This window comes from Eleutherodactylus coqui, chromosome 6, assembly GCF_035609145.1.
Source record: "Eleutherodactylus coqui strain aEleCoq1 chromosome 6, aEleCoq1.hap1, whole genome shotgun sequence".
In the NCBI taxonomy this organism is placed as follows: Eukaryota; Metazoa; Chordata; class Amphibia; order Anura; family Eleutherodactylidae; genus Eleutherodactylus; species Eleutherodactylus coqui.
This window is the reverse complement of record NC_089842.1, coordinates 49019771-49033276: the sequence shown is the minus strand read 5'-3', so window position 1 is coordinate 49033276 and position 13506 is coordinate 49019771. Positions and strand designations below refer to the sequence as shown.

Here is a 13506-nt window from a genome sequence, read left to right as displayed (position 1 = left end):
GATCCAAATCACCACATTAAGAAGATTGGCGACTTTAGGTACATAATGTCCAATTGCGTGTTAAGCAACAGAATAAGCAATTTACTAACACATTGCTTTTAGAAGTTCGCTGCTGTTTTCCGTATACGTGAACCTTCACCCCCCCCCCCTTCTTGTTCACACCCAATTCTCCTCCATGACAGCGGGGTCCATAATACTGCTGCACATGGGCGAATACATGATGAGACGTCCAACTGCAACCTCAGATGAAAGCCACTAAGGCCACTCACACACAGGCGTGTTACCGTGTTTTTGAACAGCGTTTTCAAACACGTTCAATTGTGTTTTTAACTAGTGAGGATCTGCATTAAAAATCACTGAAACACACTAAAATAGAACAGATTGAGTTGAAAAAGCATGCAATGTTGAACACTCGGCTGAGAAGCCCCATTAAAATCAATAAAGGCGTTTTACAGCGTTTTTAGCAGGCGTTTTTAAAAGCCCCACTAAACTTTGTAAAAAACACTCATGTGAGAGCGGCCTTAGCATGAGCTAGTTTTACTCTGCGCTTGTACAGGTCCTGGACAGTCAGGACACTAGCGTATGTGCAGTAGCTTCCATTGGAGGTTGCGGACATACGTTTCTTGTCATGTGTTCTTCCATGCATAGGCGTAACTCCAATAGTGGATGACCATGCAGTTGCTATGCAGCCTGTGGGGCACAGAATCTCGGCACTGATACAAACTTCAAACACTTTAAAGGGGCTTTCTGGTCTCTTTTTCACTCAGGACCCCCGTCCATCAGCTGATGTTGTCATAAGCGGACAGGAGAGAAAGTGCGGCCGTAGACTTCACTCCTATTGAATGGGCGAGCAGCGCTGCTATGGCACTTCCTGCACCTCTCCGGGTCAGGACTGGATGTGATGTCCAGCAGAGAAGCAGGAAGTGGGGGACTAGCACAGCTCTCCCATTGATTTCAATGGGTGTGAAGCCTGCACCGCACTTCTTTTCCTGTCTGCTTATGATTGGCTGATGGATGGGGATGACCCCCATGCAGCAGCTACTGATGGCTTAAGGTCCTTTTAGATGGGCAAACTATGTCCGACACTCATCCCAGTGATGCTCGCTCTTGGGCTGTTACACAGGGCTGACTATCACTGGTATTGCTCACAGCGCTCCTGGAACAGAGGCAGAGTGGACCGGGTAGCGTTTTCCACCCGCCTGCCTCCATTCACAGTAAGCAGACAGTCGTTCAGAAGTGAACAACAAAAGGGCCATTTTATAAACTCTGGACATTGCTCTTCAACTGGTACAAAACCACTTATTTCACAGTACAGCCCAAATCCAAAATAATGGAGCAAAAGTAAAACTAATTGGTTGTCCCCATAGAGCAGATAATCTGCCAATAAACGCGGTGGTAATGAGCGCTGCCCATATAAACTCTGGACAATTGTACCTACAGCGGCCAGTCCTTTCAATGTCCACATCCTGCTTGTCTGAAATTGTGGTGCTTATGTCTCTGGACACGGAGATGCATAGAGATTCTTTTTCTTAGATCTCCTTTTATAGTGTTTTTTTTTTTCCTTTTCAGCAAATCCGGGTATCCCAACATTTGTACGAGATACAAAGAAAAATCCGGGTCTTCCTGGTGATGTCTGTTCTGAATCTCAGCAGAACACCTTGAGTAAGTAACTGCTGGCAAAGTTAAAGGGGTTGTTCCAAAATTACAAGTTATCCCTTATCCACAGGATAGGGGATAACTTGCTGATTGTTAGGGGTCTCACTGTTAAGGCCCCCACCAATCTCAAGAACAGGGGTCCCATGTTTCATTATGCCTATCACTGCAAGGGTCTCTTCTTCCCCGTAGTGATGTTGGATTGGTGGCTGAGCATGTGTGGTCAACGTTCCATTCATTTCAACGGGGCTGACAGAAATACCCGAGTGCTTGTCGCTCAGGTATCTCCATAGTCCCACAGAAAGTGAGTGGAGCGCCAGTGCGCTTGCGGGGCCCACCCTGCATTGTCTCCTCCCCACTGTGAGGAGGGCAATAACCCCATAGCGAGGACATAGGACCCCCATTCTCGAGTTTGCAGTGGTAAGACCCCACCAATCAGCAAGTTATCCTGTATTCTGTGGATAGAAGATAACTTGTAATCTTGGTGCAACCCCTTTAATGGCTCATTCACATGGCCGTACATTTTGCCTGCTGTCCACGTATTTCATGATCAACTGTAGCACATGAGTGGGTGTTCACATCGCTGCAGTGTCCGTGCGGATTGGACGGGCGGCCATGTGTTGTCCCATGTGTGTTGTGCCCAAGATTATCAGAGCCAACTCGCACTCGCCTGTGCTTCCACAGCCCATGTTCTGTAGAGTCCTTGAAAATGGATGTTAATTAGTTGATATTTATTATGTTGCTGTTCTAAAATTGAACGTTTTTGTTAATTTATTATTTTTTGCTTTACTTGATGAACTATCTCAACCCCACTAATGATGCCTTCTCCATTATAGATTCTTCGCATCCGCAGAGTTCTTGTCCTAATTTAATTAAAAATCAGAAAGAATTGTATCCGATAGATAATAAGGAAGAGAGGAGAAGAAAGCACATGGCGATGTTTCCAATGGGTAAGATATTTGGCTGATCTCTGCCATTGATGTATTTTGCTACCACCATAATCTATTCAGCTCATCATATGAGTAGCGATGCCACCATCAAGAGAAAGGAGAGCCATGCTTGTTGGTGTATTTTCTGCTCAGACGATGCATTACACGCATGTATTTGTCTAAAAACACAGTAAAAGAATCACCTGAAATCCTTATTTTTATTTTTTGGTGCCCTTCCGCATTTATAATATTAGTATGGATGTACTAAGTATGATTGAATATTGCAGGGACATAAATAATTTCTCTGTGTTCCAGATCCTGAACATAAACATGATCAGAGGGACCCCCTGCGTGAGGAGTATTTACATGAGAGATACTCTGATGACTGCTGCAGTCCAAGTAAGTTTACAGCTCCCATGCGGGGTGTCACTCAGCCTTCCTAGAGTCCTGATTAGTAAATAGTCTTAATTATACAGTATTAGGGCTTATTTAGACGACCGTATATCGGCTTGGTTTTTACGCCGAGCTGATATACAGTGTCCTTGTCTGCAGGGGGGGAGGATGGAAGAGCCAGGAGCAGGAACTGAGCTCCCGCCCCTTCCCCGCCCCTCGCTACTATTTGCAATGGGAGGGGTGGGACAGGGGTGGAGCCAAGTGCCAGGACTTAGCTCCACCCCCATCTCGCCCCCTCCTATTACAAATAGTGGCAAGGGTGCGGGAGCTCAGTTCCTGCTCCTGGCTCTTCCATCCTCCCCCCCCCCCGCAGACAAGGACACCGTATATCGGCTCGGCGTGAAAACCGAGCCGATATACGGTCGTCTAAATAAGCCCTTATAGGAGTGCTGGATGTAGCACTGTATAATTAGGCAGAACTGCTCTAATGTCCAATTTTTTTCCTGAAATCTCAAATTTCTTGAATTATTTTTAGTTACAATGTTTGATTTCTGAAATAATCTTCATAAACACAGTGCTACACCCCTGGCAGCTGGGATCCCAACGATCCTGAGAATCAGCCCATTCCAGTCCTAGTCAGATCCCTGGTTTCAGGGGCTTTTTCACACGACCGTATGGAGTTTTTCGGTCTCCCCGCATGTGCAGTAAAATCGCATGAATGAAGAATTGCCGTGATCGACTCCCGATCTTTAGCCGGGTGTTTTCTGTCGTTCACATGGGCTGCTGCATGTTGGCAAAAAAAAAAATACGCTGCTTTGCGAAAATGCTTTTATCGGCAGAAATCCTCGGAATGACTGCTAATGCTTAAATAGAGCCAGCTGTGTTCTTTTCCCAGCGTTGGATGCAACTAAACTCCCTTCTCCTCCCTTTTTTTCAGCTTTCATAGGAGTCTATGGGAGCAGCCAGCGTATCTTAGCAAAAGATAGGGCAAGACCTATCTTTGGACGCAGCGTATAAATTCAGCGACCGTAAACGTTGCTGATGTGCTATTTTTCCAAGCGCAATTTTTTTTTTCATGTGCCCAAAAATTGGTCATGTGAATGAATACGCTGGAATCCAATGCTTTACATGGTTGCGATTTTTGGGCGATTCTTTTGACGTGAAAACAGCCTCACATCACTGTGGAGAATCCTGTCATCCCATTGCTTGCAATGGAGCGGCAGCAGCGCCGGCCCCATTGAAAGCAGTGGGAGAACTCCGCAATCCTCTGTGACAGCAGCCGTAGGGGAATCCTACATCCCCTCGGGAAATCCCTTCAGACGCGACAGGGAAATCCCTTCAAACATGATTGGGGTGAAGGGATTCACCGTGGGGATTAAGGAATTCCCTGGCACTGCTACCACATAGTTCTCCCATTGCTTTCAGCGAGGCCAGTGCTGCTGCTGACCCATTGGAAGCAACGGGATGAAGGTATTCTCCACAGTGATGCAAGGCTGTTTTCACATGAAAACGCCTTGCATCCACGGGGCTTTCACATGGTGAAAAGTGCAATATTGCCTTTGGTCGTGTAAACTAGTCTAACTCTTTCCACTCGCTTTTTGCTTTGGCAAACAGAGTGGTCCTGAAGCAGGAGATTTACTTCACCCCATCACTTCTGTATGCCCTAATATATCGCATTTAGAAAGGAGTTGTTCCATCATTAGCATGAGACCACTAACTTTTTGACCGAAGTTAAATAGTGCCCAATCTTTAGCCCTTTGTAGTCCTGGCCCAGATACTCATGTTTTTGTTACTGTACATTCATTTTCTATATACATATTTTAGTTTTACCTTAAAAGGGAATCTGTTAAGTTTAGTTTATACGGCTCATAGGAATTAAGTGCTCATAGGAGTTGAAACGCTGAGTCCAGGGATGTGGGCATTGTACCTACCTCCACTATGCCGTTGCTGCATGTACCCAGTGGACTACTTGTGTGTGCATAGAATGAGAGGACTAGTTATCTCATACTACTGTAGGCTATGTAATCCAATGTATGCATACAGTGGCGGCTTTAATAGCGTATAGCAGGGAATGGCGGGGGAGTACAGTAAGTAGAGTACAGCCCTGGACTCAGCATTTCAACCCATAGGTTTAGTTCATGTGGCTCATAGAAGCTGGCAGATTCATTTTAGGTAATGAATGCACTTGGTTTTCAGTCTCTATCAGGGTTAAAGAAGAAGATGAAGAGGATGACGGTCCCTATGAAGATGACGAGTTAATACATAATTACAGTACAGGTTTGTATCTTTTCTAGATGCCCCTAGTTGATAGCAGGCTGCTCAGTGTTACGTCCACCTTAGTGGGGTATTCCAGCCAAAAGCATTGTCTCCATCAGTACCGTAGACTTTTCATGGAGTAGCAGAGCACACGCTCGCATGCTGCACCAGACTCCTCCTAGCCACAGTTGTGCTGCTTTGGGGAACAGATAACGGGGTCCCCCATTCAGTGACGTCTGGGAACCCCACCAGTCTAATATTCGTCACCTGTTCAGTGAATAGGTTATAATAGCTTTTAGCTGACATGCAGTTTGAAGTTGTTTTGCAGAAGGAAGGAATGAAAAGGAATTCCAGATTAATATTTAGCTATACAGTTACTAGGACTTTTTTCACAGGAAATGCCATAAATGTGACACCCAATTATCTGGAGAATGGGGTTTCCCTGACCCCCATTCCGATAGATAATATGTGGTCAGTAGTGGCTGCTGCATTCAGATGTTGAATAAATGGAGAAGTTAGAATGAACTTGCACAGCATTTGCCCACCAGGTGTATAGGAAATCCATCTGACCGCCATCTTTGGATGACCAATCATCAATTCTTTTCACCAGTAAAACCCCATTTACACTGAAAGATGATCGCTGAAAAATCATTCAAATGACAGTTTGAGTGACAGTTTTAAACGATCATCTTTGCACCGTCTATAGTGGCTAAGTAGCTACTTAAGAGCTATGCAGGCGAAGTGGGACACAAGCAAACAGCTGCATTGTTCTCCACGCTTACGGCTCGCGTCCCGCTGTGAACTACCAGCAGGACACGAGCTGAAAGAATCTTATCAGCGCTGCCGACTATGATAACAACCTGCACCGCTGATAAGAGTTCATTGCTCAATTCTAGAAAACTAGAATTGATCGAGGAATGACACGTGCACGAAAACTGCACGATGTCCGTGCATTTAGACGCAATGGTTATCGCTCAAAAGGCGGCTTTGAGCAAATTTTGAGTAAAAATCGTTGTGTCTAAATGGGCCTTAACATTACAAATCTGTACAACCATACAGACAAACGTGAGATTACAAGTCACTATCTTTGTTGCAGCCATCCCTGAGATCTGGGACTGAATAGCTATAGAAAATCTCTAACAAATTTCATATAGTGCCCTTGTCAATCAGTTTGATTTATAATGACCCAAATAAGCCCTTTAACCCCTTCCCAACCGCAACACGTAAATACACATCATGCGGCTGTGAAGGGTGTATGGAGCCGTCTCAGGAGCAAAGTTCATTCTATATCCGCAAACTATTAGCTGTTTTTAACAGCGGAGAGCCACTGGCACAGTTCACTCTGATTATGGCAGTTAACTGTGGCATCTACAGTAATTGGCTAACACTCGCCTCACGTTTAAACACCAAGCCAGAGGGCGTGAAAAAACGACCGATATACGCCGGTCTGAATAAGCCCTTAGGGTGCATTCAGATGACCGTATATCGGCTGAGTTTTCATGCCCAGCCGATATACGGCATCTCTCTCTGCAGGGGGAGGAGGCTGGAAGAGCCAGGAGCAGTGCTCTGAGCTCCCGCCCCCTCTCTGCCTCCTCTCCACCCCCCCTGTACTATTTTCAATGAGGAGAGGTGGGACGGGGGCGCAGCTAATCCCTAGAATTTAGCCCTGCCCCGCCTCCTCTCATTGCAAATAGTGCAGAGGGGCGGAGAGGGGGTGGAGAGGAGGCAGAGAGGGGGCGGGAGCTCAGAGCATTGCTCTTCCAGCCTCCTCCCCCTGCAGAGAGAGACGCCGTATATCGGCTCGGCGTGAATACCCGGCCAATATACGGTCGTCTGAATGCGCTCTTAATGAGATTAGTGAGACCCTCCGGGGCTGCACAAAGATGGCTGCACCAGCTTCTCTCACTACCTGTCAGACTAATGATGCATATTAATGCAGAGTGTGTAAGGCAATACACCTGCTTTGACTGACGGTGCTGCCCACATGAGCAGTGCTGGCCAGTCAGAGGAGTGTTTTGGGTCTCCTTCATATGACTGTATACCTTTTTACATTTGCCCATATGAGGCGTAAAATCGCATGAATGAATAATTGCCGCAATCATGTCCCGAACTTTAGCTGCATGTTTTCAGCCATTCACATTGCGTATCAGCAAAAAAATACACGGAAAGATATGACAAGCCCTATCTTTTGACGTGGCGTATAACATTTGTGACTGAAAACAGTTGTGTATTGCTATTTTTCCCCGACACGATTTTTTTACTCGCCCAAAAATTGTTCATCTGAATGAATACATTGGAATCCGATGCTTCGCATGGTCATAATTTGGGGGCGATTTTTTTTTTTCTTCTTAAAAGCCGCTAAATACCTGCGTAAATTTTGGGGCGATTTTTTTTACTTAAAAGCCGCTAAATACCTGCGTGAATACGGTTGTGTGAATAAGACCTTAGACTACCAATGCAAACTAACACACAGCGTGCATCAGGTAGTCAGAGAAGCGGTGCGGCCTTCTTTGTTTGGCCAGGACTGGATGGTCACTTAAATTAAAATCATCACTTACCTCCTTAGTGCTTTGCCTTCTTTTTCATTTTTTATGTCGGCAGATTCACACATTCAGGACGCAAACCAACAGCAAAACGACTACCTGGAATCCCATCTAAATAAATCTATTCTGGGTAAGTTCTCCAAGCGCAGAGTGTATCCATGCACCGAGTGTGGGAAAGGCTTTCTCTGCAAATCAAGTGTTAGCAGACATAGGAAAATCCACCAGCGAGACCAATATAACTGTCCAGATTGTGGCCAGGGCTTCCCCGGACTCACTTGCCTTGCATTGCACCAGAAGACTCATGAAAACGAAAAGCCATATTCTTGTGATGAGGTCCAAAGTGATTTCACAGACCAAACCAGTCTGTATGAGGATGCGGTACTACACACAGGAGAGAGGCCATTTGCCTGCGACATTTGTCCAAAAAGTTTCCGAAATCGGTCAAGTCTCTATAAACATAAGAAAATCCACTCAGGCGTGAGACCGTTCACTTGTGACGATTGTCACAAAACCTTTAGCCACAACTATGACCTACTGCGCCACAAGCGGGCCCACACGGGGGAGAGACCTTTTGAGTGTGGGCTCTGTGGAAAAAGGTTTTATCGTAAAGACACTCTAGAAAAACATCAGATAGTCCACGCTAAACAGAAGAGCTTTATGATAAAGGCTGGCTGGCTGGTTTAAAGCTGCGTGGTTTATGCTTTTTTTCCCATTAATTATGAGACAGTTCCTTTCTGTTGAGCTTCAGGAACAATCGTGCGATCCTGATTCTTTTGGCCTTGCTGTTCTATGCACTTGAGATGGATATTGGACATTTTATGTGTTGTGTATATGTACTAGGAAGCGGAACAATGCACAGTATTTTAGTATTTGTATATACATAATATATTCCTAGCTTTATTTGTATGACTATATTGGGTTTGGTCTTACTTAAAAGGATTGTTCAGTTGTCGGTGAGTGTCTGCTACCTGGGACCCCCACCGATGTGCTGTTTGCCAGGTTATTGGGCTTGTAAACTGAGCAGACAGCGCTGTTCTCACCTTAGTGGCCAGATTTGGTACTGCAAGCAAAGTTCCCATTGAAGTGAATAGTAACTTTGCCTGTAATACCAAACTTAGCCACTGTAGTGAGGACGGAGCTGTCTGCTTCCTGCAGAAATCAGCTCAGTGCATGAGCACAATGGCCTAGCAAATAGCTGATCTGTGGGGATCCTGGGCAGCAATCCTCTGCTGATCTATTATTGATGACCTATTCTAAGGATAGGCCATCAATAGTTTACAACTGTACAATCCCTTTAAGGTTACAATATTTTCGGGTTAATTTATATTTTGGTGGTCTCCTTGTTGTAACCTGTCCATTTTGATATTTATTTGACTGTAATACTCGTATGTTTTGCCTACAGTCATTATAATGGGTTGGTTCATTAATGCACAGTTTTTTATAAGAAATTTAATATAATTTATTTGTCTGCTTTACAATATAGAGCACTATTTCATCTTCCCATTCACTTGGAGGAGCAGTTTCTCCTGAGAACATGGTTTATTGTGAGATAAGATTCCCCAACATCAGGCATGCACAACCTGTGGGTGACCATCAATTATTAAACTACAGGGTGGACAAAAGGTATAGAGACACATGAATGAATGGAAAACGCTGGTTAGGGACTCCATCCTGTATGTGGCATCATGCTAAGGGGAAGATCAGTGTCCAACATGTTGGTCATTTTGAAAGCCACCATCTTGGAACCAAGTTGATATTTTCAAACGGGAAGATGTGCATATGACATATGTATATGGCACATGGATGTCCTCTCCTCAAGTGTTAATCTCACAGCCATATTTGTGGCAAGAATAAAGATACATGACACTTAAGTGCAGATTTAAATTCTTCATTAAATTCTCAATCAGGTACATATGGCACATACACCCCATCCCACTTGAAAATATTTTCAAAATGGGGGCTTTCAAAATGGCCACTGTGTTGGCACGTCTGAAGTAAACTACACTGGACTGACACCCCAGGCTCTTCCAGCATTTATAGCCAGACTGCTTGCTGCAAAACTAATGTTAAATACTGATAAATATGAAGTATTGGTTAATATTTTGGCCAAAAGATGTAAGCTCACAACCCACGTTAAGGGTCCTTGATTTCTTGCGAGTCCCTACTAACATTACAAATAAATCGCAGAGTGGTTGTTCATCAGTATTTTGCACTTATGCAATTTCCTCCATATAGCAGATAGGCTGTCTGCATGCTGTGGGATATGATGTCTATACCTGCCCTTGTATTAGTGCAGATGGTTTCACACCTGTATTGGTGATTCCGCTTCCCTACTCCATTCAGGGAGCAGGAGAGGGGAATCCTCATGGCCGAATGGCTGCATGCTCGGATGGAACCCAACAGTGCTGGACAGACCCCACTGACTATAAAGGGGTCTGTCCACTTTCCACACAGCTTTTGAACAGAAGAAAAAGCTATGCATACAGTATTTTGAGCTGGATCTGAGACGTTACCTCCGGCCGTAGGTTCCAACGCAGATGTGAAACCGGCCTATATCAGTGAGTATGGCCGCTGACAGTGATTTTTGCATTGAGATGTCCTTTTTCTCGTATTTCAAGTATTCTTGAATGTGCTGAGAAGCCCACTCAAATGGTTTATAGAGTAAGCATACATCCAGCTACATAAAGGTATACATCACAAATGACCTGGTGCCTAGTAAACCCACAGCTACCTGATCAAGTCGGTCACAATAAAAATGATGATCACCCACATTTAGTGATAGTTGTCCAGGATTATGCTATTTGTTGAAAAAAATAGTTCAAACAAGCCGAAATGAACGATAATCATTCAATCTAAATGTGAGCCAACGATGAGCGAGATGCGTTCACTTCTCGTTCAATATCAGAAGGACTAAAAGTCATCGTTGACTCGTTCACATCTTGTTGTGTTTATACACTTCTTGTTCAGTGGCACGTGAAACATTGAACGAGAAGTGAACGATTCTCAATGATGAATCTGTCTGTCTAAACAGGCTGCGTGAGCGCGAACGAGCTGGTCATGCAATCAGCAGATTGTTCACTTGTGCGAAATCTTGTTCAGAATTGTTCAGTGTAAAAACACCACTAAAAATAAAGTACCTTTTTTATTTTGTTTTTTTTTATATAGAAACAGTCCCACTTTTGGGTAGTGTCTGATATCGCTGCCTTCTGTTACATGAACATGGCTGTGTTACAACTTAACCCTTTGCAATCCAGTTTTGGATTCAGGGTTTCCTAGGGGGTTTTCTCTTTCTGTCATTATACAATGGTGCCATCTGCTGGCTAGAGCCAGTACTGCTGTATGGGACATGCTGGAGAGGCCCCCCGACAACAGAGCAGCCGGTAAAATACAGTACGAATACTCTTCCAGACGTCTTCCGACATTGAAGCTGTACAGCCTTCAATCAGAATGTCTGAAGACGTCAGACAGTGGATTGGAAAGGGGTAAAAGGGTATTCCCATCTCAGCAAGACCGTCACTAATGCCAAAATATCACTGCCTTTGCGTACTGAATATTTTGACAGCTGTAGCATACACCCCACTGCTACATTCACTTCAATGGGACAGTCTCCGACCGGTCCCATTGAAGTTAATCGAGTGGTGACGTGGTCTCGATTGTGAAAAAAAAATCTGGATGCACTGGGGGTGATATCTCGGGATCAATGGTGGTCTCAGCATCGGGGCCCCCATGATCAGCAATTTGTCTCCTGTCCTGTGGATAGGGGATAACTTGCTGTGATGGGAATACTCATTTAATGCCCCCATACACATAAGATCAGGGGGGCATAATCACGTCAAGAACAAAGGGCACAATAATTGGGGGGTAAATGTGAAGAAATGTCAGAAAATAGTAATAGCTGCTTGAAGTAAACTTCTAGGATCCATGGACCATGTAGTATTTTTCTGCTGTCAGTTGTCTATGTTTCTAAAGTCTCCGATACTCTTGCGGTTTGTCCGAGTTGAGCCCAAGTGGCTCAGGCACAACTTGCATTGGACACTACACCGACACCTGACCATGTGCTGTCCGATATACTGACGGCCCGCACACTGACATGCACTTGCACCTGAAAGTGACCTTCCAGGCCTTGAGAAACGGAGATGGCCACACCGGCTTATCTGACTACCTGATGTACTCTGTGCATTAGCATCATTAGTCTAAAACTCTATGTGCTGTTCTGATTAACCAGTGCTGTCCACATGACCAACACTGGCCAGTCAGATCAGCATGTAGTGTCCTAGACTACCAATGCAAACTAATGCAGATGGGGCATCAGGTAGTCAGAGAATCGGTGCGGCCATCTTTTTTTGTCCAGGCCCAAAGAGTTGCTTTAAGTGCATGAACTGTATATTTAGTGCCAAGCCATAGCCTAGTCATAAAGCGTTCTTCAAGAGCGGCACTAAGTACACCCTGTGCATGCCCCTTTAACCTGTTGTTGCAAAGTCAATTTTGATGAATATTGTGATGTAGCGCAGGTTTTTGTTTTTGCTCTGAAGAACAATTCCAGGAAACAATGTATCCGTCATGCAGTATTTTCTATCTATCAGTAATACAGGAGAACTATAACTGTAATGTGCATTTATTAAAACACAGCATTGTTAATAAAATCCTCTATAAACCTGCGCCCTCTGTGTCATAAATACTGCCGCCTCTGCGTCAAGTACGTCTTGGAGTAGTCTTTCAGATGTGAATTGCAGCCCGTTTCAAAAACTGGTATATTTTTGGATAAAGTGAGGCTGGCTTCACATCTGCACCAGAACCTCCGGCCAGAGATTCTGTCGCAGATCCAGCTGAAAATATCAGAAGAAAGCGGGCAGACCCAATTTTTGTCAATGCAGTCAGCCTAGCGCTGTTCGCTTAAAGGGGTTGTCTCGCGGCAGCAAGTGGGGTTATACACTTCTGTATGGCCATATTAATGCACTTTGTAATATACATCGTGCATTAAATATGAGCCATACAGAAGTTATTCACTAACCTGTTCCGTTGCTGTAGCATTACGTCATACTGCAGGAGCGATCAAAGCATTGCATGTTAAAGTTCCACAGGGGGACTTCAAAGTAAAGTTAAAAAAAAGATCACTAAAGTTTTTTAAATTGTAAAAAAAAAAAAAAAGTTATAAAAGTTTAAATCACCCCCCTTTTGCCATATCAATTATTAAAAAATCTAAATCATAAAATAAAAATATGTATTTGATATCGCCGCGTCCGTAAAAGTCCGATCTATCAAAGTAGTGCATTATTTTTTCTGCACGGTGAACGTCGTCCGAAAAAAAAAATAAAGAACGCCAGAAATGCATTTTTTTAGTTACCCTGTCTCCCAGAAAAAACGCAATAAAAAGCGATCAAAAAGTTGTATGTATTCCAAATTGATACTTCCGGAAACTACAGGACATCCCGCAAAAAATGAGCCCTCGCTCAACTACGTCGACGGAAAAATAAAAAAGTTATTGCGCGCACAAAATGACCGCAGAAAATAATTGAAAAAAATTTAATATCTTAAAAAAAAAAGTACTACAACAAAAAAAATACTATACAAGTTTGGTATCGTAGTAATTGTACTGACCCCTAGAATAAAAATATCAGGTCGTTTTTGTTGCAGTTTGTGCGTCCTAGAAACAGGACGCACCGAAAGATGGTGGAATCTGTTTTTTTTCCCATTTCTCTCCGCTAAGAATTTTTAAAAAGTTTTTCAGTACA

General features: G+C 44.0%; 1 protein-coding gene across 1 annotated transcript in view; it reads left to right on the top strand.

Annotated features, from left to right (window-relative positions):
* Nucleotides 1-13506, top strand: part of LOC136633577 (zinc finger protein 777-like) — a 45616-nt gene that overhangs the window by 10287 nt on the left and 21823 nt on the right. The window contains exons 6-11 of the mRNA XM_066609340.1: nt 1570-1662; nt 2490-2603; nt 2898-2981; nt 5172-5252; nt 7833-8452; nt 9258-9397. Of these exons, the coding sequence (XP_066465437.1) occupies nt 1570-1662; nt 2490-2603; nt 2898-2981; nt 5172-5252; nt 7833-8452; nt 9258-9397 (1132 nt within the window). The remainder of the gene's footprint in view (nt 1-1569; nt 1663-2489; nt 2604-2897; nt 2982-5171; nt 5253-7832; nt 8453-9257; nt 9398-13506) is intronic.